We start from the raw sequence: 26,709 nt of genomic DNA, 5'->3' as shown, positions 1-26,709 counted from the left end.
AAAACCCTGAGCACGTCAGACCCCCAGGCAAGGGGCAGCGCCAGCCCGAAGGGTGCTGCTCTCTACCCGGAGCAGGCTACGAAAACAATAAACCAAAATTAAAAACATCCAGAAGAAGGGCAGGGTGTCACTTTGGTGACGGAGCTGGAAGTGAAATCTCCAACGCGCCAGCTGCCTGAAGCGGGATCAGAAAGTCCTGTTTCGAAGCGGAGAGCCTTCTGAGCGCTCGGAGCTGAGGGATTTTCCTGCCAGCAGAGGTCAGCGCTCGCAGGAACACCCGCGGCCCGCGGCGCCGTCTCCGGGGACAGGGCCCAGGAGCCGCGGCCCGGGCAGGGAGGCAGCAGCCGGACGGCTCCACGGAGGACGCCGGAGACGAGGTACGTGGGGGCTGCGTTTGCACGGAGAGAAAGGAACCGCGTTTTCCTCACGCAGCCTCGCGGAAGAGGAAGCTGAGGCCGAGGCGTCCCTGGCGCCCAGCCCCGCGCTCCCCGTGACGCCTCAAGGGCAGCGCCGGGTTACCCCAACCCTGTGTGCCCGCCGCGTGCCCCCGAGGCTTTTTCTCTCTCCAGCAAGACACCTTGGATTAAAGGCCTGAATATCACAAAAAGCAGGAATTGATAACACATTTGCAGTGGTTTCCAGAGTTTGTATTTCTTAAAGTAATCTGATGTTTGGAAAGGGAGCAGCCTTTTTCCCTTCAAGGGAAAAATCTGATTTATTTTCTACTCACCACAGCTTTTGTTTTTACTAGTGTCCTGTGACAAATCTCACTAACATGGGCTTAGGGGTTAATGTAAAGCTGAGCCCCAAGGACAGAGGCAACACAGGCAGAGCCACCAGTGCCTGTGACCCCTGGGCCAGAAACTCTATTAAACATTAACACATAGTTGTGGGATATCCCAGCATGAACTTTTCATAGAATATTAGGGACAGCCTGGGGAAAAGAAAAATATTTCATGTTTTAAAATACGTCATAAAACCTGCTGTTTGAGTTCTTTAAAGTGCCATAAATCTTGATTATCCATTGCAATGAGGACAGCATAGTGCCTAAATATTCATGAAACCCTTGTGCAGGGTTGTATGAATACTGGCCAGCCTACCAAAACCACCCCTCACTGTGCCAACATCTCCATCAGGCATCCACTGACGGGTGCCAGTGTCAGAGGAGCCCCATCCCTTTCTAGAGCAGCGCAGCCTCCAGGATGGCTCTCCTGGAGACCAGCAAGTACCCACAGGGCTCAGTGCTTGGCAGCGTGAACCCCGACCTTGCCAGCGAGAGGCAAACAGCCTCCTTCAGCGTGGAGAAGCTCACGGCCCTGCTGGATGGCGGCACGGAGCAGACGCGGATACGGAGGGCAGTGGGTGAGTGGCCTCACGAGGCCCTGGTGGGGGCTGGCACAGGCCATGCCTGTGTCCTGCTGCTCTGCTTCTCGTTTGCAGCACGGTGGGGTATGTGCTCCTGGGCATTTGCTTGTTATCCATCTCTTTAAAGAGTGGGAGTGTGGAGCTGGAGTCTTCTCTTCATGTAAATCAGTACGACTCCTCCGCAGCCACTCCTGCTGTCTGAAGCTTTTCCCCCTCCCTGCTCCCATTCCCTGTCTCTGGCAAGACTGGTTAAACTGGAATATAAGAACTGAGGATCGAGCATCTGTGTGCGAGGGAAATGCGTGCAGGGGCTGGTGCTGCTGTGCAGAAATGCACATCACATGTGAACCACAGCCAGCTTCCCTCCTTGGCACATTGGGCTCACCCAGGTGGGGAATTTCTTGCGTGGGTTGACTCAACCAGGTTGAGCTGCCCTCACTCATGATGGGTGTGCCAAAAAAATGACTGTATGCTCGGAAGAAACAGAGGAAAAAAGAAAAAAACCCTCCCTGTTGTCTTTGTAACTGCATCCATGTTACACACTTAGCAAAGGAAAACAGCACAGCCACTGGGATCACCCCTTTCACAGTGCCACTGGAGTTCAGTATAACCTTCCACATGAATAGACTCAAGGTTTTAAGGCAAAATGGACAAGGGGAGTGTTCAGGCTGACACAGAAATAGTGACTCTGTGTTGTTTTGCAGCAGTGCAGTGGGCTGGTAACATCCCGAGTCAGACACCCAGCAGGCTCCGGCCATAAGCCACCCTCTGGCTAATGCAGCTCACCACAGCCCTTACTGCCCCCACAGCAGTTGGAGGATTCTTGGTATCTTCTGCCAGAAGTCACCTCTCCCACCCTGACCAGGGGCGGTGCCTTACCCTGCAGGGTCACCATTTCCACTGAACAGACCCCTCTCTCAGGCCCACTCCATTCCCCTCCTGCTTCCCCAAACCCACTGCTTTGCAGAGTTATATGTGACAGCCATGGGAGCCAGAACTGGCAAAACAAAACCTGCCTGCAGGCACCCTAAAAATCACAACCTCAGTATCCATGAGTCCAGTCCTGCCTGCTCCTCCCGAGCATGGCTTGAGGCACTGCCTGCACTTTCCCAGCCCCCGGAGAAACAACTGTTCTGTGTTGCTTTGCAGTGGAAGCTATTGAATCCGACCCTGTATTTAGCAGAGAAAATCAGTATTTCCAGACCCAGAATGAGAGGTACGAATCAGCCGTCAGGAAGGCTGTTCATCTCCAGAAAAAGATGCATGAGATGGGATGGACTGAGAATGGACCTGAATATAAGTACATTTACAGGTGATTTCTTTTTTTTTTTTTTTTTTTTAATGTACAAATAATTTTTTGTTAAAAGCTTTGTATTCCAAACAAGAATCAGCTTCAGCAAAGGCTGAACAAATAGCTGACAACAACAGCTGACAAAATAGGTTTGGATAAAAATGTACTGCAGGTTTTTACTTTAGCAGCACACTTGGGAAAAGGGAAAATGGTGGTACATGACCAGGAGCTTCTCAGAGAGCAGCACATGGGTACTGATATGATAGATCACAGCAGTTCACAGCCACAATATGGTATTTCCACTTCAGCAACCTCCTTACTTGTGCTGCAGCTCTCATACCACCCCTTAGACATTTTTAAATGTATAACCAGAACTGGAAGTGATGCTGTTTCAGTTACATTACTGGCATCTAAATAAATTAAAGATTACATTTTATGTATTTAGAAAACACATATTTTATTAAGGGAAAAAAGAAAACAAAAAAGAAAAAACTCACCTTAGTGAGTGTAGGTAAATGAGGATAAAATATTTTCACATTCCTTTCCTTTAAAAGTTTCCTTAACACTTTGTGTGGGGTTGAGCTCTACATTTCAGTTGCTTGCCCCTCCTTTCCCCCTTTGTTAAATCAATTCCTGGCTGGCTGTTGCCCAGGGCACACTGTGTTTGGTGGGATCATGTACCCAGTAGGAAGGTCCAAGTTCAGCAGTGTCACTCAGAAGGGTAATGCCTGTCCCTTACACAGCACTGCTGACACTCAGAGCCACTTTTTGGTGTTTCATAGACTCATAGCACAGTTTGGGTCGGAAAGGACATTTAAAGGTCATCTAGTCTAGCTTTCTGCAATGAGCAAGGACATCTTCAACTACATCAGGTTGCTTGGAGCCCCATGCAGCCTGACCTGGAATGTTTGCAGGGAGGGGACATCCACCAGCTCTCCAGGCAACCTGTGCCACTGTTTCACCATGCTCATTGAAAATGAGTTCTTCATTATGTCTAGTCTAAATGTACCTTCTTGTAGTTCAAAACCATTACTGCTTCCCCTATGGTAACAGGCCCTGCTAAAAAGTTGTCCCCATCACACGAAAGATGATAATTTTTTATGCTGAGCTTTTGACTGCCTACAGCAAGTGGAACTAATGAAGGGGGAAATGTACCATGAAGAGCTCTTGGACCTGACCATTATATTTCCATTAAAAAGCAGCTCCCACTGCTCCCTCAGAACAAAAAAAATCCACACTTTCTCCCACCCAGGTGTGCTTTTATCAGGCCCCCTAATGCCAAGGGCTGCGTCAGGGCCAGCCCTGTGCTGTCCCATTTGCTGGATTTGGAGCAGAACTGTCTGGCAGGGCAGCTCTTGCCTGATGAAAGTCCAGGTGAGCACCAAGCTCTTACGACAGAATCCTGGCTCCCAGTGCCCAGCACAGTGAATCACTCACACAATTTAAAATCCAGCTTTTCAAATAGCAGCTAAAGGAACGTTATTTCTGGCCAGGCTGCCAAGGATTCATTAAGTCATTTTCTGTTAATCAAAGCAATTTCCCTTTAACGTCTTTGTTCATATTTCCCCCCCACACACACTCTTTCAGCATGATTAATTCTCTCTCAGGGCTAGTATAAAAGAAAGGTCAGAGTAATTTGTTAACAATAGAAGGTATCTATGTGAAAGGAGATGCTCTCTAGAGCACTGCAGTAAAGCAATGCTAACAGCCACTCAGCTACTGAGAACAGCACAGCCACTTACTTGTACATGTACCTGTATCTGTGAGGTGATTCAGTCATGTTCTGAGGAATCCCAGGAAAAGGGATATAATCATATTCCTCATGTTTTCTTATTATTTCTCACACACAAAAAAAGCTTACATAAATTTCTCATTTGTGCCATGGAAATCACTGTACCCAAGTTCCCATACACAGCTTCTGGAATAGTGCATTTTAGGATGTATGCAGATGGTGATGGCAAAGGACCTGACCAGACAACAAACCAGGGGTTTCTTGGATGTATTTGAATTTTTCCACAAGAAAATAACATCTCAATTCAGGCCAAATCTCTGTGAACCCCAGTATTGTTCACTAACAGCAATGGGCAGCAAACAAACAGCAAAAAGTACAGCAACAAACCCAACATACCATGGTATTTCTCCAGAATGGGAATGTTCAGGAAATCCAGATCCCAGATACCTACTTGTGTAATTCAGTCTAATATGCCCCACAGTTAATTGCTAGGGTTTGAGGTTTCTCAAGGAGGGTGCTGCTTTGTTTTTTCTTTTTAGTTCAGCCTGAAAATCTGACTTAAATAAAATCCTATGAAGTAAAATAAAAATACAAAATGCTCACAGAGTCTCAGGAGCTTTGGAGCTGGACTGTGCTTTTAGCTCAGCATCTGCTACTCAGAACAGATAATTCCTCCAAGACCAAGTGAAATAATGAGCGAGCAACACATAAGCAAACTCTGTTATGAAAGAAGAAACAAAAGCAGCTTGGAAGGGCATTTTTCCTGCGATGCTGTGCTGATGCTGGGTGCTGGGCAAGGTATGACAAGGCAGAAATCAAAAGGCAGCAGGTGGTACTGTCTGGTGACCGCAGCAGTGCCACTGCCTCATTCATCACATGCCTGGAACTTCATCCCCTTAGAAACGCCCCTTGTGCCTTGTCTGCAGGGCACTGGCAGGAGATGTTGCGTTCCTCCTTCACCGTGTCTTCATGAGAAGTATTTCAGTGCTGGGCTCTGACAAACAAATTGCCAAGTGGATTCCTCTCGCCACCCAGCACAAGCTCATTGGAAGCTACGCCCAGACTGAACTGGGACACGGTAAGGTTGCAGGAAAAACAGCATTTCTGTATGACACAAGGCTGCAGCCCAAATTCTCATGGGAATTTGACTCCAAACTGTCCATCCTTGACTGGGACTGGGGTGGTGGGGTTCTCATTCATGGTTCTCATCAGAAGGGTAAACCACAAAACCCTGATAATACCCACAGCCAGCTTCCAGGGATCCTTCACTCTCTCCATCCCTGTGATATACCAGGAGATAGGTACATAGATACATACATACATAGATCTTTTTCAAATTTCTTCTTTTAAAGGCACTTATCTTCAGGGTTTGGAAACAACAGCAGTTTTTGATACTGCTACTCAGGAGTTTATACTGAACACGCCAAAGATCTCTGCCATGAAATGGTGGCCTGGAGACAGTAAGTACCACCAAAGTATTTTGGGTTTTGCCTCCTTCAGTTACTCCATCTACCCTGGTTAAGCTCTGTGTTTGAGGGCCCTGGTGCTAGCAGAAGACTTCGATAAGAGAGACACATGTGGACAAGCAAGTAAGAGAAAGGGGATTGTCTAAGTTCAAAGGCCACAAGGGAGCCACCATCATCTACAAAAACCCCTTGGGTTGCAAGCTGAAGAACTTCACTCAGGAAAGCTCTTGCCTCTGCAGGAATAAATCTTCTTTGTAAATAATACTCAGACAACCAAAGTGTGAAAATCTTGGCTCCCTTCAGGAAGATATTTCACAGACACTAACTGGAGTCACTGCAACAGCCACAGCACTTCCCACTCTCAGCATTACATTAGCTCAAAACTGTTTATTTTTTCTCATATTCTGTTACAAAACTGTTAATCCAAGGCTCATGGGCAGCAACAGAGGAAGAATGATGGTGCAACTTGTGAGAGCTAAGAGCGAGCTGATTTACGTTTCCAGTGCACACCTGTGCTGACCCAACACATAATTAGTACTGACCTCTCTTAACTGTGTTTGTGCTCTATCTTATCTTAAGGGAATGGGGCTGTTTTTCTTCTCACAGTGGGAAGATCAGCAACCCACACAGTGGTCTTTGCTCAGCTGTATGTTCATGGGAAGTGCTATGGCATCCATCCCTTCATCGTGCAGATACGCAGCCTTCAGGACCATTCACTCTGCCCAGGTAAACGACCCCAGACACTGCATCACTTGTGCAGGTGCTCTGCCTATTTTGCCCTTAAATGTTTTCTAAAACATTGGGCCCAGGGAGATAATATAATTGCCAAAACAAGCCAAGCCAAGCCAAGACAGATACCCAAGGTGTAGTTATCATTAAGCCCAGCATTTTGATCTGAAGGGAAATTTAACATATCCTCAGCCATATCCAGACCAAGCCCTTGTCATAATCAGAATCCTGGGCTGCTCTGAGCACCTCAGCATTAATACCTCAGTTCTGACCCCAGCCAGCACAGATCCATCTGTCCATGGATCATGGCAACAAACTACCACTAGGCATTCGAATGCTTGTTTCATCCCTTGGGCAAGATCACCCACCATGCTGGGGAAGAAGCAGAGCTGATTGTGCCCTTCTTTTGAGGTCTCCATCTTGACACAAAATGGGGAGCAAAAAGTTCAAGTGGAAGTAAGCAGGCTGTGTTTTCTCCTGCTGCAGGCGTAACTGCGGGGGACATCGGTCCCAAAATGAATTTTGAGCACATTGACAATGGCTACCTCCTGCTGAAGAATGTGCACATCCCCAGGGAGAACATGCTGAGCAAGTTTTGTGAGGTATGTGTGGACTCACATCACAAACTCGCCATCAGACTCTCATTCCACAGCCAGAGAGACAACAGGGACCTGTCTAAATTCAGGACAAAAGGCTTCCTTTGAGTGTCAGCAAGTCTCTGAGGTTTTATCAAGGGCAGAATGTACCTGAATCCTAAATGAAAGTCAGTGTCAAGAATTCCACATTCAGAAGCTGGGGATCATAGGGCAGGCAGAACCCACCTCTGCCAGAAACAGTAAGAATTTGTCTCTTCAAATGGGTATCTTTCATCTATCATACATAAAAACATTGTTTGAATTCAGTGAAGGATTTTTATGTCCATTTTATTCCGTGCATAGTGATTACACAACCACAGTAGTACTGAAGAAGGCAGCATCTGACAGCTTCTCTCTACTCTAGGTTCGACCAGATGGCACCTATGTAAGACAGGGGTCACAGAAGATTAATTATTTCACAATGACAACAGTGCGCATTTCCCTCATTTCAGACGAGGTTCTGACACCCCTAATGAAGGCTTGCACCATCGCCATCCGGTACTCCGTGGTTCGCCGGCAGTCCCAGCTAAAGCCTGGGTAATACCATGCATCCCCGTGGGAAGGGGACTGTACACTGTGTTCCCCCACACCAGTTTGTATTTCTTCTCTTCATCTTATCTTTCAGCCCATCACTGGCTGATTTCCTGGCCCAGACAGGCCATGATAAACACGCTTCCCCATTATTTACATTAATGAGCTTCAGTCAAAGTACAAGAGAATGTTTGCAGTTCTTTCCAAGATAAGTTTCATACTTTTAATAGGTCAGTGGCTCACACAGGCCTTATTTCTTTATAACTGGCTGTCCCCTGTAATCCCATAACTCAGCAGAATCCAGACAAAGTGAACAAGTTGCTGAATTCTTATTCCATAGAGTTTTACTAGTGGATGCAACATTAAAGTACCTTCCAACATCCAGAAATCCAATATCCACACTTTAATCACTGAATTGTATTCAGGGTTGAATCCCCATTATTTTTAAAGAGATACATTGATTTGAATGGATTACAAAGATTTCCATTTAAATCTCCTTTCAAAAGCAGAAAGATTCTAGTGAAAACATGGTTTTGTTCAAACACAAACCAAACAGAAGAGCACAGCAGCTGAACTATTGTAATAACCAATTCCATCAGTTGAAGCCCTAAATGTACCAACCACAGCAGAAGTGATAAAGAACATCCAACAAAAGCTCAGAAGACTTCAAATAATTCAGAGTCAAATATTTTCAGGGAAACATTTCTATGCACCGGGCCACAAAGACTCCATTTGAAAAGCCAAAGTTTATCAGGGTGCAATGCCACTGCCTTTCTTGGAACACCTAACAACTTGCTGTCCTGCAGTCCCTGTTCCCCTCTGTACTGACTGACCACACAGTGCCTTTTCTACACTGTTAGGCTCTTCTGGGTTTGTTTCTCCAATAGCTCAGCAAGCTGGGCAGATTTGCTGCCACACTGTCAGCTCAGTCCTGTTCACACACTGCTTCTTGGTAATGAAAAATGCCATTTTGTTCTGCAGCAGGTAAAGTAACAGTAGTTGTGACCATGTCCACACTTTCCCTGCTTCATCAGCTGTCTTCCAACAGGGAACAAGAAGCAAAAATCCTTGACTACCAGACTCAGCAAGAGAAACTGCTGCCCCAGCTGGCAGCAGCCTATGCCTTTCATTTCATCAATGACTACCTGCAGGAGCTATTGAACAGGGGGTATATAGAGATCCAGAAGAAGAACTTTGACATGCTGCCAGAGGTGAGCTGCAGCAGGATTAGCTCATTCAGCACTTTTCATCTCTAAATGTTAAAGTATTTCAGCAAACTGGACAAGCATTCCCCTCACCACTAGAGAAGTAGAGGAGGAAGCACTAAGAGCTCAAATGACGTGTCCCAGGTCCACAACTAGTCAGCAACAGCATTCGCTCTACCACCCCAAACTTTTTGTTTTGGGAGCCATTGCAGAGTGAAAAGTCCTTGAAAGGCATGCCCATTGGCTGAAAGCCTCGTTCCAAGTAGCTGGTGGCACAAAGTGTTATTACACAACTCCATCTACAATGCACAGAATATTTTGCAATTGGGTGCTTGAAATGAAAACACACTCTGAACAAAGGTGGCCAAACCCAGAACTGGCTGAGAGAAACCCAAAAATGTATAAACTGACCACAGTGTGCCTAGCAGGAGTGTGTGCAGCATCCCAGGCAGACATCAAAGGCCAGGCTCAGAGAACTGGGTGCTACCACCATGCAGGGGGAGACTTGACAGGGATTTCATGCCTAGACACTGCACAAAATTTTTAAAAATGAACTTATTCTGAGGATTCCACCAGTAACACTCTGCTTTTACCTCTCATTTTTAATAGCTACATGCATTATCTTCAGGTTTTAAAGCTGTGATCACTCAGCACTGCACTGCAGGAGTGGAGATCTGTCTCCGGGCCTGTGGGGGCCATGGCTACTCCCTGCTGAGTGGACTTCCTTCCTTGTATACCAAAATACTTGCCTCTTGTATTTATGAAGGAGAAAACACCATTTTGCTCCTGCAAGCTGCCAGGTAACAATTCAAATATGTTAATCTAAAAGCCTGCCCCCTCATTTATTCAGCCTTTACCACTTCTCCAAAACCAGTAAAACCAGCTACTCCTTTCTCACAGCACCTTCTAAAAATACAGCTCAGGACATAAACTATTCATGTCTTCAGTCTAACAAGCATGGAAGTGTATGGGAACTGGATTATCTCTTCTGGTTTTGGTTTGGGGATGTCTGCAGGTGCTGTTCTGCATAACCTCATTTCCTCTTTGCCTGGTAGCACAGCAAAGGTGTTGCTGTGAAAGTTTTGTGGTTAATTTTTTAAGCAACCAATGCAACAATGGTACGATGTAACACAATATTGGTAAAATGAGGTCAATTCAGAGAAAGCAAAGTTGTTGGATACTGAAAGTGGATGAGTCATGCTTCAAGAACATCACTTTCCTCCAAACACGCAGACTGATGATTATCAAGAGTAGATGAAATACTGGATAAAGAAACTACAGCTGCTTGAACTTTTAATAATGTATGTTTTTACTAGAAGGAGAAAATCGGGGCACTTCCCAGGGTCAGAGCCATCACATAGCTCTATGCTGCATGCAGACATTTCTGCATTCATTACTGCTTTTTGCAAGATCAACAGCAAGGTCAAGAAAAATGCTGTACCCTTTTAATTCCAGACCTGGTCAGTCTAGCTCATAGCAGAGGTACCAAAAAACTAAGGGAGTGGGGAATGCTCCTTGTAAATTCTCTCCAAGGGTCTCATGTGTTAACATAATGTGACTGTGTGTTGGGGATCACAGAGGTGAAGACCAAATCACCATTAAAGCTCCAGAGCATTGAGACTCAGGTTGCAGAGTTGATAATGTATCTAATCACTACACTGCTGAGACTGCTAATAGCCACAGCAAGTTTCTGCTGAAAAAATTACCATTATGGATTGCTGTAGTATTAAATAAGGCAGACAGGCCACCCCTGAGACCCACCACAGGTCAGGTTATTGTGAGTAACATGCAAAACAGAAGGTCATTACTTGTTCATTCTGGGCCACTGAAGGGATGGGTCACACCTTGCTGCTCCTCACCTGGGCCCATTTACTTTTTGCATGACTGTTTGCTGTGAGGAGATCACCACCATACCCTGCTCTGACTGTTACCCTCTTCCCAGGTTCCTGATTAAATGCTTCATGGCAGCCAGTGCTGGCCAGCCTGTGCCACCATCTGTCACTTACCTGGCTGCAGTGAAACACGGGAAGTGTCCAGCCAAGAACAAGTTGGATTTTCTCAGTCCAGATATTTACACTGAGGCCTATCAACACGTGGCAGTCAGGTCAGTACACAGGACGGGAGACAGGATTTCTCTCTTTGACATCAGAAATGTGTTAAGAGCACAGCTTTTTCCTTGCTTTAAAGGAACATAAAATAACGTAAGTTAAACAAGGATTGGCACCATCTGTTCCTGAAAAAGAAAAGGAAGGCTACACAGGATTAACAGCCATGTCAGATGTTCAGTATGAGGCTTTCACACTCAGAAGTTTTTAAGCCATGTGCTACCAAACGACTACATTTCACAAAGTTGATGGCACTATTAAAATAAATCCCAGACCACATCACTGAGTTGCCATCCAGTAAAATCTTTATTGGATGCTGAGCAATTCTATATAGAATGTTAAAATTTCACATACCTGAGAAAGTGATGTTTGTTTTCAGTTTAAACCATAGCAAGAACAGAGCCTCTCATTCTGTCTGTAGCCTTTCAACTACACATTCAGCAACTCAACACAAATTAAAATGGTACCATGAGTGGTCTCAGAATTATGTACACAGTTATGGGCTGTATAGGTGTCACCTCTGCAAATCAGGTTAAAGGACAACACTGCTGTCATTGAAACCAGTGTAAAAACAGCCACTTATCCAAAAGCTTCAGTATCAATGGGAACAGGATTTGAATCCCTGTGTAGAAAAGGAGAAACGTAATGGAACAGCTGTCCAGTATTACTGTTTGTTTTGCAAACTCTCCTTGCACACACACAACCCAAGAAAAGCTTAGCCAAACCCCTGGTAAACTACTCGGGAAGCTGAGAAGGCAGAAATCCTTCAGTACAAGGGTGGTCTGCATTCTTCTCACAATTTATACTTAGATTTTGCATAATCTAAGTTCACTCATACTGAGTGTAGATAACTTCAGATGTCAGAAATTCCAGTCTGCCATTCAGTCACACATAACTCCCGAGTGCAAATTCATGCATGTGGGATGCTACATTCACATACAATATACTTCATGCTTTTTCAATTTTCCAGGCTCACAAGCAGCACAGCAGAAAAACTACAGGACTTGATTCAGTCTGGAGTCAAAAAGCACGATGCGTGGAACCAGTGCACAGTGCAGCTGGTGCAGGCTGCAAAGGTTAGCAGAATTTATCTGCATATCTGATGTTGGTCATTATGAAACAATATGCAACAGAAATGGCATGATTAGCTTAAAACCTCAGTGCTGTTTATTGTTTCCTGTTGACATCTAAGAGACACCACAAAGATTGTCACTGTGGTCTGCATGGTGGAAAAGTTGTAGTAAGAAACAATTCCAGATCTGAAAAATTTGCTGCCTGTATAGGCCAGGTAGAAAAAGACTAGGAGAAATGAAAGGGTGAAAAAATACATTCACAGTTACGCTGCTACTACTGGCAGAATCAGACCTCCCATATCCTGCAACAAAAACCCACCATCTCCAGCCAACACTCATCTTTTTATAAGAATCCAGCATTTCTGGCTCCCAGAAAAGTCTTCCCAAAGCCACTCCACTGAAAGCTGATGGAGTCACAGCAAAAGGTGAAACATGCCTGGTATTTCTTCCATCTGCTGGAAAGATAACTGCAGGGAAAAGAGTGAAAACCAGTGATAAGTGCAATGTTAACTACTGCTGAAAGATAAAACAAATCAAATTAATAAGAGATGCTTTCAGCTGAAGTACCTTTGGGACGGCAGCATTTGTTCCCTAAAACAAGGGTGAATTAGAGTTAAGCAGAAAAGAAAACAAGGGGATAAAAGCCCTAAATATCAATGAAAACTAAATCCGTTGATCGTTCTGTATCTCCAAAAACCGAAATTCTTTTTTTAATATGCAATTAAGTGCAATTCCTCTACAGTTATGGTGAAGGCCTTCCTCCCTCGAGGAAAAGAAGATTTTGAAACAGGTCCATAACTTATTTTAACATCATTAACTGTTATTGAAGAGCCTAACATATGCAGAGGGCTGGCTGTGGTATTGTCAATGCTGCTGCTAGACTCTTCAGAAAATGGGATCCACACCCCCAAAGTTTTGTAAATATTTCAGGGACAGGAAAAAGTCACCCAAACCCCTTCAATTTTCCCCATAACTTTCAAATTTTTATATACTGCTGCCTTCTTGGGGCAATTCTCTATTTACTTCTTATTCCATACCTTCCCTGGAGATTGACCCACACATCTGGCATGGCAACTCTATGAACTGATGCCTGCCAGCTCTCAGCTGAGTGGCTCAGACACTGGGCAGACTCCACACAGGTTAATTGCTTGAGTAGCCACTCAGGGCCACTCAGCTTCTCAGGCAGGTTCTGCAGTTCACACTGGCCTCCACCTCTGCTGCTTCACCGTGCCAGCAGGAAGAGCTGCAGTGCAGGTGTGCCATGCTTACACCTGCAGCTGGAGGGGAACTGTGCAGTGGGGGAGTGAACCCACACAGACCCCAGCACCACCAACCACCCACAGCAGTGTCAACATAGCAAGAGTCACTCCAAAGACAGGTGGAGTCAGCCTAATTCATCTACTCTGCACCTCAGCTAATATTTCTGTCATTTTTGGGTCAGACATTCTACTGGTGTCTGACCCAGAAATTACCAGTTTACTTAAAACCACAAAAGTGGGAGGTAAATTTGGTTGTTCTTCTGTGACAATGGTGTTTCTGGAGCTGAAGTCTCATAGACACTGATCCCAAAGTACCGTGAGTCTAAGGTCTTCAACAGAAGTTTTCTCCTGTTGATGTACAACCAGCATTCACTTAGAACACAGCACATTCCAATGTGTTCCCTTCACATAAACTCTTAGGGAAATTCATCAGAAGTATTTAGAATAAGTACTACCATGATTTCTGAAGCAGTTTTCTGGAGTTTACAAATACCACAGTGTTGACTGTTTACATATTCTGTCTTCTGCTGTCGCTGTAAGCCAGGAATGCAAAAGGCCTGGTCACCCAGCAAACAAAGGATACAGACTGGAGAAGTGCCAGGGAAATGAAAAGGTTTTACATTCTTTGCAAGAACACTTGAGTCACTTGGCCTACTAAAAGTGTTTTGAGGTGCATTCACTGTTGATTGTATTTGTTTTCCAGGCTCACTGCCACTACATTGCAGTGAAAAACTTTGCAGAAACTGTGGAAAAACTCGAGACCAAGGCTGGCATCCAGAAGATTATGAAACATCTCTGTGACCTCTTTGCACTACATGGGATCTTCTCAAATACAGGAGCCTTCTTGCACGATGGATACACATCTCCAGCTCAAATGGACATGGTCACAGCATCCTACCTGGACCTCCTGGCTGTCATTCGGTGAGCTACTTTGGCAGTACACAATACAGCTATGCAGTTTATCCCCATGACAGATATAAAAGGGTGCTGCCGTACCTATGGCAACATCTCCACAGTCAATTCACCTCAGTCAGTTTTTATTTTCATTGCCTGGCAGCACTAGAAATTGATTGAAACATCTACTCAGAGCTTGTTTCAATGGCAAAATAGACCCAAGTGTCCAGCTCCTCTGCAATCATTAAAGTTCTGTAACATGAAATCTTAAATTATAAATGAAGAAGTCATGAACACTTTCTACCATCTGCAGTAGAGTGAAAGCAGGAAAATATGTAGTCAGAGCACACTGGCAGGAGGCAGCCACAGCAACCCATCACACATTGCAAAATCTGCTTAAGCCACAGCTAATACAGCCTACTCTGTTGCCATGGCTGAGCTGCAATTGGTACCCAAACAATCCTGCCTACAGCTACTTCAGATGCATCTGCTCAACACCATTTATCACCAACTCTCTGAATTCTGAATTATGTTAAGGTTTTCACTTACCACAACACCCATAGAGGCTTTTTGACAAAGGGTTCAATCTTCACTACTCAGTGCTGTTTGTTTAGGACATAATAACTTACGGTGCACAGGAGTTGCTACTGTATGTAAAATTCTACCTAAGCCACCTGGAGAGAAACAAGAACACGCTATAAGCAAGAGCTGAACAGAGCTGAGCCAAATAGCAAGGGTTTTCAGAACTGATAGCAGAATCTGAATTAAGTGGTAAGTTTAACATAACATTTTCAAAAGCCTAACACAGTCTTTGGAATTCCTTGCAATTTCTGTGTTAGTCCATGTCTTGTTAACAGGATTCAAGAATGGAGTATTTACATATTTACAGTTAGTAGAAAGGATACAACCACTTCCTGGTCTGTAGCAAAATCCCAGCCTTTCTCAAACCCTCAGACAGCTCTTCCCCAAAAGGAACTGGAAGATGCAAATGCCAACATTTGAGCAAACCACTTTGCATCCTGGTACCTCCGGTGTGAGGTACAGCCAGCACAGCTTCCTATACCCAAGGTGATGGGAAGATGAGGAAAAAGAAACCATCTCCTGCTTAGGAGATGCTGCCTGTGCTGTGTCTCTCCATGCTGTCAGACTGGCCCCTGGGCTAGATGAGCCCTTGGATGGGTCAGGGTTGTTTTGCTCTTACAGACATGAACAGAAGACCTCAACACCTCGTGATGAGGTAACAGAAATACTGAAAGGTAGATGAAGGTTGGGGATCACCAAAGCAACTTCACAGCAGTCTAGTAGGAACCTTACTCCATTTTATAAGACAAACACATACAGCTTAAGAAAAATAAAAGACAAAAAGCAAAATTACAAACTGGCAGAGACTACTGAGAAAACATCTGACATGAGATTGAGTCCTGAATTAGGGATGGAGCCCAGGTGATTACAAGACCCTGCAAACACCCGCTTGGCACTGCAGACAGCTCAGGGCATTAGTAGAACATCACAGAATCACAAAATTGTTAAGAGTTGAAAGGCACCTCTGGAGATCATCTAGTCCAATTTCCCTGCCAAGGCAGGGTCACCTAGAGATGCCTCTGAGGAATCAAAAGAAGCAGGATTTTCCCCCCCAGTAAAGGAGGACAACTGGCACAAGCTTTCCAGGAGAAACCTGGGCAAATGACTTTCAAGTTTATCTTTATTTTCCCATCTTGCAAAGCAGTACCCTCTCAGTAACAGGAATGTGACTCCTGTGCTCCGTAGGAAGGACGCTGTTCCACTGGTGGACGCTTTTGACTTCACAGACAAGACCCTGAACTCTGCACTGGGCAGCTATGATGGGCAGGTTTACCAGCGGCTCTACGAGTGGGCTCAGAAGTCACCCACCAATCAGGTAGGGATGAACTAGAGCTGGGCAGCTTCCCCAGCAGCCAGAGCAGAAACTGCTTCTCTTCTAACAAAAGCAATATAAATGCGAGACAAGAGCTTTTAATTCCTCTTTGTTTCACGGATTTGTATCACATTGTACAGAATAAGCTAAAATAAAAGTGTATTTACTTACTATGGAACAGCACTAAAGGCAGGGTATTTTCTATACACTGATACTTTTACTAGTGCAAAACTTGGGAGTTTTAATAATATGTTTAATCAGAAAGAGTGTAAGTGTTAAACAAGGCAGTTTGATCCTTCATGGTCTTTAGCACTTTGCTTTCTCAACTCATCCATACTGTGGAGTAATGTAAAATTATGTGTGATGTAAACATGTATTGCTCTGTTTGAAACTCATTTGGCCTTGAGTGAGATTTTTATTGTGGTAATCAGTATCCCTTTGAAATGCTACAGCTGAACACAAAATTTGCCTTCAGTTCACATTCAACTCCAAGCATATTTTCTGAGGTTAAATAGTATGCTGTCCCCTTTGGGATGAGTATGGCGTGCTGGTTATGAAGAACAGCACATATAGGGGAACAGACCTTACATATAGTTGAAGTAGCTGGTGGTTTGTTGGTTGGGGTTTTTTTAATAGTGTAGCTTTCTGTATTTCAGAGATTGTTCTTAAGAAAAAAATTATAGCCTTTCCCATCTTAATTGCCATTAATTCCCTTCCACATTCTCTTTCTGAACAGATGAGCCCAGCCTACGAGAGGTATTTGAAGCCACTTCTGCATAACACACTATCGAAATTATGAAGACCATGTTCCAAGTGAAGGGCATGCATTTCCTCTTGTTCTTTGTGCAGCAGTACATTTATGAAGCATCAGTAATGACTAATCAGAATTAATAATCAGTAATCAGTTGCTTACTTAGTTACAACAAGTAGGAAAGATTCTCAGCCAGCCATTTGCAATTAGACAGATGCCAACAGCGCTGCGTGGTACCCGCTGCTGTGAGACAATCTAGTCAGGAATGGTCCAGAGTTCACTGTTTTCTAGCCTTTCTATCAAGTGTCTTGACAGCATCAAAACTCTCACATTTGGCTTTCTTATTCTTTTTCTAAATCTACTACATGATGATTGAGAAAAAAAAAATGCCACCACACTGTGAACCCTCTCTCAGTGTGTTATAACCATACAGTGCCTTCAAAAAAACCCAAACCAACCAACTTCACTGAAAAATCCACAGTGAAATTAAGATCCTGCATTTTTAGGAACAAGTTCTTCTCTTCGATCAGAAAGTGTATTAGAAAGCACATCTGTTCTGACAATTAAAATAGCTCTTGATTTGCTCAATACTGGAATATTCCTGCCTAATGAAGATGCAGACAAAGCTGATGCCATCTCCAGTCTGCAGAATTTACCTTCCCATTACTAGAGCTGCTCATACTGTCTTTCTATAAATCCTGAGCTCCAATAAAGTGTATTATTTGGAATACTGCTTCTCTAATTATTATACTTCATAATTATGGAAAGAGCAGGCTGATCCAGGCCAGTCATTAATTTGCTAGTAAATGAAGTGTTGCAAGGAACATCTTGTGATTATAATTCAATGCCAGTTAACATGGATATTTCTTACCACATGTTGCAAGAAAGAAACAACTTTTCCTGAGCTTCATCAGTTCTGCTTCTCTTCCCTCCTTGATAGCAAGAATAAAGCTCTCACTGCTGCTCTTATTACATAAGTCAAAAACCTGCAATGTATGAAGAGACAAAATATGACAGAGAAATACCCCCCAAGATAGGACTTTAGAGCCAGATATGGGATGGAAAGCTCCCAGCTGCAATCAAGTTAGAGCATAACCAGAAATTCTATTAAAAACTACGACGAAGGGACCAGGATAAGTAGAAATGTCTATATGAAATTGAGTAAAGCCAAAGAACTTGAGTGCCTTGACTTGAACATCACCAGAAAAAGCTTTCTGCAGTTAAAATTATATATATAAAGTCAGTAGATAAAGTGCTGACAAACCAGGCAACTCTATTAGCAGCTACAAGTATTTAGGCTCTGTGTTCCCTCCATCCCTACCCCTTTAGCCAGTACAAATATTTGCCATCTATCAATCTAAAGCAGTTTTCAGAATACAGGCTTTGTCTATAATGAAGACATTTTAATCATCTGATTAACATAAAAAGGAACAAATTACATCATTAATGGAAGAAAACAGGGCCCTACCAGAACACCTGAATTACTCTGCAGCACAAAAAAACAGGATTTGGGTGTGGGGTTTTTTGTTTGGTTGGGTTTGTTTTTTTAAGTATGAGAGTTCTAAAAGACAAAAAGAAAATACAAAACAGTATTCTGTATTTCACATTTTTATTAGCTTCTTCTGGCAGGCATTACACTTGGGAATAATATTGCACCAGGCATTAAAAATATGAATTCTACCACAGGGACACTTTGCATTTAGAATCCAATATAAATATTTGTAATCATATTTCCATGGCTACAGATAATATTTGGTTGCTTGATTTATATGCATAGAAAGAAACAGTTGTCATAACTGTAAGAAACTGTACTTATCAAGTACTTTTAAAGGGTGGGATTTGTTTTCCTAGAATATTACAATACTGTTTATTGATTTATAAACTAAATTAGTCTACACAATAGCAGCTTCTCCCCCAACTGCATTTTAAAATCTTTTTTGTTTCTTGCTCCCAGTGTCATAGCATTAGATGGATTAGAAACCATTTAAACAAGAGGTAATTTTAGCACTTTGAGTTGAGTCAGAGAATTGTGTTAATGACACAAAATACCCTATCGTACTAATTCTTCGGACTCCCTCTTTCAAACAAAAAGGTGTCTTGACTGAACAGGCACATGCACGGTTTTTTTTCTGAACTGCACAAAAGAACTGAGCTGCTAGAGAATGAAACTCCTCCAGTCCTCACTGATAAACAATAAATAGTCGTATAAAAAAAGCCCATATTGTTGCTTTAGTCAAAATCCAGACTCTCTTGGGTTTACTGTCCAATTAAGTTGCTAATCACTGAAGTGGCTCCTGTGGAGTCAGAATCAGTCATCTGTTTTCCGTGCCAGTCTACAGAAAGTCCAGTTATGCTCCACTGTGTTTTCATTGGCACGCTCGCTCATGTGATGGACTCTGGTGTTCCTGATCGTGAAGCCTTGCTTTGTGATGTACTCCATGAGATGGACTCGGAGCGACACTTCCTGGTGGTAATCGCATGGCCCAAAGGTGAAGGACACCTGGCAGTCCCTGGTGTCCATCATGTGCTTATTCCACTTGGTGAAGTGGTTTGAAATGCCTTCCAGTAGTGCATGGACTTTCGTCGTGATGGTGAGCTGCGTGATGATCACAGCCACCGGGTTGGAGTACTTGGAAAGCTTGCGGGTGCTGGACAGCTCCACCACCTCCTCAAAGGTATCCACAGGATACAGAGGCTTGGGGTCATTAAGACACTGAATTAAGGGCTCAATCTGATAGAAGTCCGCTTCCTTCCGGAGCAAGTCAAACTCCTTGAAGTCCAGTGGCAAAGTGAGCTCTGAGGTCCTTAAAAAGTTAAGAACATAACGGAAAAGTGGTCCATCTCTGTCAATAAAGTAATTGCCCTGAGAGTCCCTGGCAGTGGGGAAGTCTCCCCTGAACATGGCCCCGAGCATTGAGTCAGGATATCTCGTTAGAGTTGTGAGGGAGGTCGTATACATGTGTCCACCCACATTTAGCGTGACTGGATCAGTCATCTAGAAAGAGAGAAATTGCAGAGTTTATCAAGCCCCAACAAGAAGATTCGATCACCTCACTGACACACATGGCAAATACTGCTGGGAAACTGGAGAGAATCACACTTCTCCTGTTCAATGCCTCTAAGGGCTGTTCCAACCTGAACAAATCCAAGCCACCTAGCAACAAGGCACAACTGGCAACTAGACAGGATGATACTTAGCATGCAGAACACACATTTCCAGAATGCTTTAGAAATCTTAACAACTGAGCTACTGTCACAGGAGCAAGTTTTGCATTTGGGCAGCAAGTTTCTTCCTATTCTACAGATGGGGAAATGAGAACAGAGAAATTTCCTGAAGAACAAGTTAGTCAGAATGAGGCCCAGCAATGTTCCCTACTTTCACAATCTGTCTCTCATTCTACAACAAAACCAAAACCAAAAAAAAAAAAAGAAAGAAAAAAATCAGCCAAACAAATGTTAAGCCTCTTTTTCTCCCTCAAAAGAGGAAGACGATGCAAGTTTAAACATAGGTCCAAGAGCTCACAATCAAAATAATCCATGCTTTGGTTCAGAGGCTTCATTAAAACAGGCAAGGGGAAAAAAGAACTTTCAGCTTTTAACTCTAGAAAGAAGTATTTATTAACAAATTAGCATGTCTCATAGAAGAGGGGGCCAGAGCACAAACCAGTCTGCATCAGATTCCAGATAGCACATGAGGAAGCAAGAGAGAAAGGAACATAAATCCCATCTGGCCACCAACTCTAACAACCAGGACTGCAGCCAGCCAGAGAAAAGAGACATATGCATGGCAGCAGAATGAGAAGGGGAGGAAAATAAGATGTGCTTGTCTAGTTTGAGACAAGGTTTACAAGGAAAAATATTTTTCTTTATAAATAAAATGACAAAGTCCTTAAAATGATAAGCAGAAAGCACAAACTATTTTTGGCCTTTGTGTTAGGAAAACGATAGCAGTGAGCTCAAGGCATCAGTTCAGTCCTGGCTGATTGTCCCTAGGAAATGTGAACCTGGGCACTGCCCACAAACTGCACAGGAGGTGCAGCACTCCAAGGAAGGTGAGTAAGCTGTTGTAAGGCTGTTTTAACAGGCATAGATTTCCCTCTCATGACTGAAGCTCTGGATCTACAGAAGGCAGATCTGGAAGGATTTTTGCTGCAAGACCTCGGAAGCCCAGTTGTAGCACACAGCACACACTTGCACTCACCATATATCCCCAGTCTCCATTATCCATCTGTTCAAGTGCTTGAACTGTGGTATTCCAAGTTTAACAGAAGGCTGCTGAAAGGATATACGATTCCCCTCCTCTTACCTCCCTGCAGGAAAAAGCACACACAAACACAGAACAAAACATGGCAGACGATCAGTACCTACAAGAACACCAAGGGGAATGCTTTCCAGTCAAAGGCAGGCTCTCTGCCAGGAAAGCATTCAGCTACAAAGTCACATTAGCAGGAGAATCTGCAAACCCACTTTTTCCCCCTTCTCCCATCACGCTACCCACAGGACTGTCTCTGGAGCACACAGGTAACCACTCCACCAGTTGCCTGAACATCCCAGTTTTCTTGAATAACAAGCAATGTACCTCTGAGGGTAATACAACTGCACAAGCAACCTTTCACCTGGGAAACTGTGACTATTTTGAAAGACAGATGTCATTTTCCCAATTAAAAAAAGTTTCTTTAGCCACCTCTGAGGTCACACATGCGATCCGTTAATATTAGTCAACATTCCCATGCTCCAGTTTCAAACTGCTCAGAAGAATAAATCATGCATGGAAGTCAATGAACACTAAGAAGAAAAAAACTCTCACTGCAGAATTAATAATTCAGTAGTGGAGAAGTGCAACTGATAGCAAGAACATTAATCTACAGACAAAGAGTATGAATGGACTTCCCAGACACCTACTCTCAAAAGCAATCTCTGCAGGGACAAGCCAGAGGACATCTAACATGTTGTCAACACACTCCAACAAAAGCAATTTGAGAAGAGATTCATGCTGTGACTTCCCAGAAGATGCTGAACTGTTGACTTGCATAACAAGGGGACTGTCCATATGAGCACAAGGCAAATCCACAGCCAGGTTGTGCAACTCGGGGAAGGGGGAAGTGAATGACCTCAGACACCAGTGTTGATTTGCCAAAGGTGGCCTGTCAACCATGTCAAGCCAGGGAAGGACAGGGAAGCCAGTCATCAGTAAGCCTTTATTCCTACCCAGAGCCTGCCTCTCTGCTAGAATTGCTGAAAATTTAGGTCAGCCTGTTTTAAGTAGGGTAGAGCTTCTCAGCTTTATTTTTACATCTTAAAAGACCACACAGTTCCCAAGATTCTGGTCCCATCCTCTTTACTAACAAACTTGAACATACAGCCACCCAGCTAAAGACAGCACAAAGACTTAGCCAAGCCAGAGCCCCACATTCCAAAACAACTGAAGGTTCACAGTTAATTCCCAAACAAGTAAGATAACTTGCCCGTCTCAATCCTACGAAATGAGGTTGGTTTCATTCACCACAGAACAAGGCAGTACATCCCACCTCTCTGTGCTCTGCTGCCCTGCCCAAATCCACAGCCTGAGCTAAACAGTGTCCAGCAGGTCAGGTCTTTGGGACCCAGCAGCACAAGCACAGCCTCAGCTGCATCTCAGGTGGATTAAAGAGTAAAAAAACCAAAATCAGTGTATGAAAATAGTGAGGTCAGACAACAGAAGACTTAGGAATACTAAGATACAGAACAAGTCATACCAGGATCCTATTTTTACAAATTAAGAGACACAGCATGCCTCAAGAGAGTACATTAAAGCACACCCCCCAACAGCAGATAAACCTGGAACACCAGCTCTTTTGCCAACCTCTGTAATTATTTTTTTTAACTGCTTACAAATCAAGAAGTGAATTCTTTCAGGGTTGTTTTTTTTTTTTGTTTGTTTGTTTTTTGTTTTTTTTTTTCTTTTGTTGTTTTGGTTTCGTTTGATTTCTTGGGTTGGTTTTTTTTTGAACTGTCACTCAAGTACAGTTTGTAAACTTTTAGCAATAAACCAGACTTTTTAAATTCCAGCCCTTGAAGGTGCTATTCTGGTCAAGTACAAGATGAGGATAACACGCAGATGCATTAAAACCATATGAGACTGGTACAGGTTTCTGATACTCACTTGAAAGTGAAATGATGCAGCCAGCCAGAAACCTCGCCAGTAATCATGACAGAAGAGATCTGCAGTCTTAATAAAATTAACTCAAATTACACATCCAGGATATTTCAAAGACAGAGAGAGATGTCCATCAGTGTTATTTTAACTGGTAAATATGATGTTATTTTGGTCAGCATGTAAGTCCACTACAGATGAATCAAGACTTCATGAGGGAAAGAAAGAGAATGACACTGCAAGCCTGTGCAAAGGCATGATTTAATCTTTGATCACAGCACTGCGGTGTAACACTGGAGTGAATAATTTACAAGAGCAATTATCTGAAACAAACCTAGCCCTCAACATAGAAGGGGCATGGAGAAATCTCGGTGACCTTTGCGTAAGGACCCAGAACCACAAGGCACACACAGGCCTCCCCAGAAAACCAGTGCTGGAACGAGATGCACCGCATGAAAGGATGATAGCAGGAGGCCATCCTAAAATGCCCTAGTGTGATCCCAACTATTCACTACTTCCCTCATCAGCCTGGGAGCTCTGAATTTCTAGACAACTTCACAGGTGAAAGTAGCTTAGTCTGGGTACAACCTGAGCTAATCACCAACCACATCACAGCAAGGCTGAAGATGGATGCCCTTCATGACATGTGCCCTTTTAACAATGCTTTAAATCTTCCTGAATGGAATACAGTGATCATCAGTGGGGGTGGGCAGACACTCCATCCATCTCCCAGCACAGGCAGCCTCAAGCCAGCTCTGTCCTTGTGTCACACATCAATGGACTGCACACAGGGATAGCCCTGCGAATGCAGCTACTCCTGTCCAGACAGCAAATTACAGACAAGACACAGTCATATCCCAAGGCAGCCTATATTTAATAACCACAAAAAATACTTGAGGTGAAATTCAGTCAGACAAATTGCTGACACAGTTAAGCCGAACGGGATGTCCCTCTCTGGTAGGAGCAGAAGTGCACGGATGGTGTCAAACCACAGTCCTGCTGTCATGACACTGCTCTGCATGCAGGGAGAGGACACACAGCAGTGACACGGTCACTGGGGCTCCTGCCACAGCCCCGTACAGCCAGAACTGGAATGGCACAATGAGAAGCGAGAAAAGGACTCAAGTCATCACTTTACACTCGACACACCAAACCGGATACCTGCATTTATAAAACGCTCACTCTTATTTCATATGTTATGACTCAGAGGATTACAAGGCTGTTTATCAGCAACACTGCTGCAACAGGTAGTGCCACTAACTTCAGCAGGGCTTCTCCCAGAACAGAGCTGCAAACCAGTTTGCAAGCTGAAATTCAAAGAAAGCATTTAAGAGTCAGATGAACATCTGCATCTGGGGAAACACACACACACACACACACACAGAGACACAAGCTCAGGCCAGGCCAGGGGATGCCAGTAGCACTGCCAGGCATTTGCACTGCTGGGACTACAGGCTACCACCACTCCTGGAGAGACCCCCGGCACTGGTGTAACACAGGTACTCAAAGGAAGAGCAGAAATACACCCAGCAGTTGTAAGTCAGGAGGCACAGACCACCTGATTTGCTCTGAATGTTCTTCATCTAGTTTTTCAAACAAAAGAATTAAGGGATTCACTTGTAGCAATAGTCTTCCATGGACAGTTTGGTAACTATATTATAGCACAGGCTGTTTAACTTCAAGCATTACCTTTGATTTCTAGGTCAATAGAGAGATGGAAGGAATTCTAGCAATGGCAACTTAAAAATTTAAAAGAGCAAGGTAAGACTCCAACATACACTTGGCATTTTAGCTACTCACCCCCTTTGTGAGCTCCCTGCCTCTCACACTTAAGATCTCACAAGATGAGAAGAAACTCCATCCCCCAGCATAGTTACACTGTACAGGGACAACCTCTCTCTTTCCCAGCCAGTCAGAACATTTGAAAGGCAAGTTCTTGCTGTAAATTATTGGTGACTCACCTGAACTAACAAACACTGAGCAGCACCAGTGCTGACTGTTGTCCACCGAACTACAGTGAGCTGAGGGTCTGCAGAGCAACCCCTGAGCTCCAGCTCTATGCCACCCTAACCAGGGGAGTGAGGAGGAGGAGCACTCTCAAAACAACTAGTTACCAGATCTTCTGGTAGTTCAGCAGATCGGCTTCACTAAAGAAAGCACCTATCACCTTCTACAAGTCCAGTTTATAATGACAAATGCAGTTTATTAGAAGTTAACTTAGTTCTTGCTTTTCTTGAGCTGTTTTTTACTAATACTCAGTCTTTACCTCAGGCAGGATGGGAAAATGCTCACGCCAGCCACTCAGCATTTTTACTCCTTTATTTTTAATTGCTTCACTATAAATTCCAAGCTCCTGAAGTTTCCTTCCCTCCTCCCTCCCAAGGAGCTCTACGACATCCTAAGTCCAGATTTCAAACCTTTATTTTAATTGCTTCTTGTTGGAAGAGCTCACATCCCAGTATGACTTTGGCCCTCCTATCAGAGACCCAAAGGAAGACTCTTATATCCAGCCTGGTCCTGCTGAAGCAACCCGGGGCACCCACGCTTCCAGGACTTGTGATAATAATTGGGGTTTATCCATGTACTTTGCTTCTGTGATATTAACCAGTGTTTTTCCAATGAGGAAACAACGCCTCTGAACAGTTTTGGCGGCAGGCAGGTGTCAGAAACACCGAGCCTCCCTGCACACACTGATGGGGCTTAGCACGCACACGGACCAAGGAATGACAGCAAGATGGGACAGAAATCCCATCAAGATCCCCCTCGAAAGCCCAGAGTGGGATTCAGGGCTTCAGCAAGAGCCGAGGAACAGCCGTTTCCATCCCAGAGGAGCCAACGAGTTCGTGGTAAAAGAACTCTCCACCGGATCACAGTGATTCAGCAAAGACGCTGGAAATGAACCCGTTCTGCCTCTCTCCCCGCAAGTGACCCAAGAGGCCACGGCCTCACCCCCATCCCAAAACAGACTCCCAGCTCTGCCTCCTCTCCCCGTGGGGCAGCAGGACCCGCTCCCCTCCCCGCCCGGAGCGAAGCCCATGGGTCCCAGACCCTCCCTGCCAGAAATCACCGCCGGGCACCGCGGCTCCCACCAGGGCATCCCCACTGCGCCCTCCCCGAGCCCGACCGGGGACAGGACCCCCGTAACACCTGTCCCACCCCCGCCCAATCACGGGCCCTCCGCTCCCTGTGCCCGGCCCGGCCCCGGGAGCCCGGCCCGGCACCTGCCCCGCTGCCCGCCCCGTAACGCGCTCCCCACCGCGGCTGCGGCCCCCGCCCCGCACCACCGCCCCCGAGCCGGGGCAGCCCCGGGCGCTCGTCCCCGCGCCTCCCGCCCGGCCCGGCACTCACGGGCGCAGCTCTCGGCGCTGAGGCGAAGCCCGGCGGCGGCAGCGACGGGGACTGCGCCCAAGACCGGAGCGGAGCCGCCGGAGCGGAGCCGCCGGCGCGGGCGGGGACGGCGCGGGGGAGTGTCCCGGCGAGCCCCGCCCCGGCGGTCGGTGACGGGGCGGGGCGGACGGGCGCGGCCGGGACGCGCGTTCCCGCCGCCCTCAGGGCCGCCCGGAGGTGCGGGCACGTTCTCGCGGGCGCGTCCCCGCGGGGCTGCGCGGGCCCGGCCGGAGCCGCGGGCGGGGCGTTCGGGCGCGCG

The 26,709-nt window shown here is 45.0% G+C and overlaps 2 protein-coding genes across 6 annotated transcripts; one reads left to right on the top strand and one right to left on the bottom strand.

Annotated features, from left to right (window-relative positions):
• Positions 1–232: 232 nt before the first annotated feature.
• On the top strand, positions 233–17,658 carry ACOX2 (acyl-CoA oxidase 2). 2 transcript variants are annotated; one of them, XM_082288870.1, is made up of 15 exons: positions 233–377; positions 1,137–1,362; positions 2,515–2,677; positions 5,315–5,466; positions 5,741–5,848; positions 6,461–6,580; positions 7,070–7,185; positions 7,583–7,755; positions 8,798–8,960; positions 9,564–9,754; positions 10,897–11,058; positions 12,030–12,135; positions 14,095–14,312; positions 16,053–16,182; positions 16,916–17,658. In XM_082288870.1, the coding sequence occupies exons 2-15, from the start codon at positions 1,203–1,205 to the stop codon at positions 16,976–16,978; spliced, it is 2,025 nt and encodes a 674-aa protein (XP_082144996.1). In that variant the 5' UTR covers positions 233–377; positions 1,137–1,202; the 3' UTR covers positions 16,979–17,658. The 2 variants fall into 2 exon arrangements, with proteins under 2 accessions (XP_082144996.1, XP_082144997.1); XM_082288871.1 differs by having other exon boundaries at positions 244–377; positions 1,185–1,362.
• A 902-nt stretch (positions 17,659–18,560) lies between these two features.
• On the bottom strand, positions 18,561–26,709 carry KCTD6 (potassium channel tetramerization domain containing 6). Of its 4 annotated transcripts, none has more exons than XM_082288928.1 (4): positions 26,412–26,709; positions 24,225–24,370; positions 21,132–21,240; positions 18,561–19,925 (listed from the first exon to the last, which is right to left on the bottom strand). In XM_082288928.1, the coding sequence occupies exons 3-4, from the start codon at positions 21,156–21,158 to the stop codon at positions 19,239–19,241; spliced, it is 714 nt and encodes a 237-aa protein (XP_082145054.1). In that variant the 5' UTR covers positions 21,159–21,240; positions 24,225–24,370; positions 26,412–26,709; the 3' UTR covers positions 18,561–19,238. The 4 variants fall into 4 exon arrangements, with proteins under 4 accessions (XP_082145054.1, XP_082145055.1, XP_082145056.1 ...); XM_082288929.1 differs by lacking the exon at positions 26,412–26,709 and adding an exon at positions 24,864–25,904; XM_082288930.1 differs by lacking the exon at positions 24,225–24,370.

The sequence above is a fragment of the Coloeus monedula genome (assembly GCF_965178545.1).
Source record: "Coloeus monedula genome assembly, chromosome: 11".
In the NCBI taxonomy this organism is placed as follows: domain Eukaryota; kingdom Metazoa; phylum Chordata; class Aves; order Passeriformes; family Corvidae; genus Coloeus; species Coloeus monedula.
This window is presented reverse-complemented; position numbering and strand designations above follow the sequence as displayed.

What these genes read in the sequence shown, in the direction of transcription:
- ACOX2 (XM_082288870.1), top strand. Translation starts at nt 1,203, where the DNA reads ATGGCTCTCCTGGAGACCAGCAAGTACCCACAGGGCTCAGTGCTTGGC. An exon ending in TATCAACACGTGGCAGTCAG is followed by an intron (nt 11,059 to 12,029) that starts GTCAGTACACAG and finishes TCAATTTTCCAG; the next exon opens with GCTCACAAGCAGCACAGCAG. An exon ending in AGAAGTCACCCACCAATCAG is followed by an intron (nt 16,183 to 16,915) that starts GTAGGGATGAAC and finishes CTTTCTGAACAG; the next exon opens with ATGAGCCCAGCCTACGAGAG.
- KCTD6 (XM_082288928.1), bottom strand. Translation starts at nt 21,158, where the DNA reads ATGGATAATGGAGACTGGGGATATATG. An exon ending in ATGGAGACTGGGGATATATG is followed by an intron (nt 19,926 to 21,131) that starts GTGAGTGCAAGT and finishes CTCTCTTTCTAG; the next exon opens with ATGACTGATCCAGTCACGCT.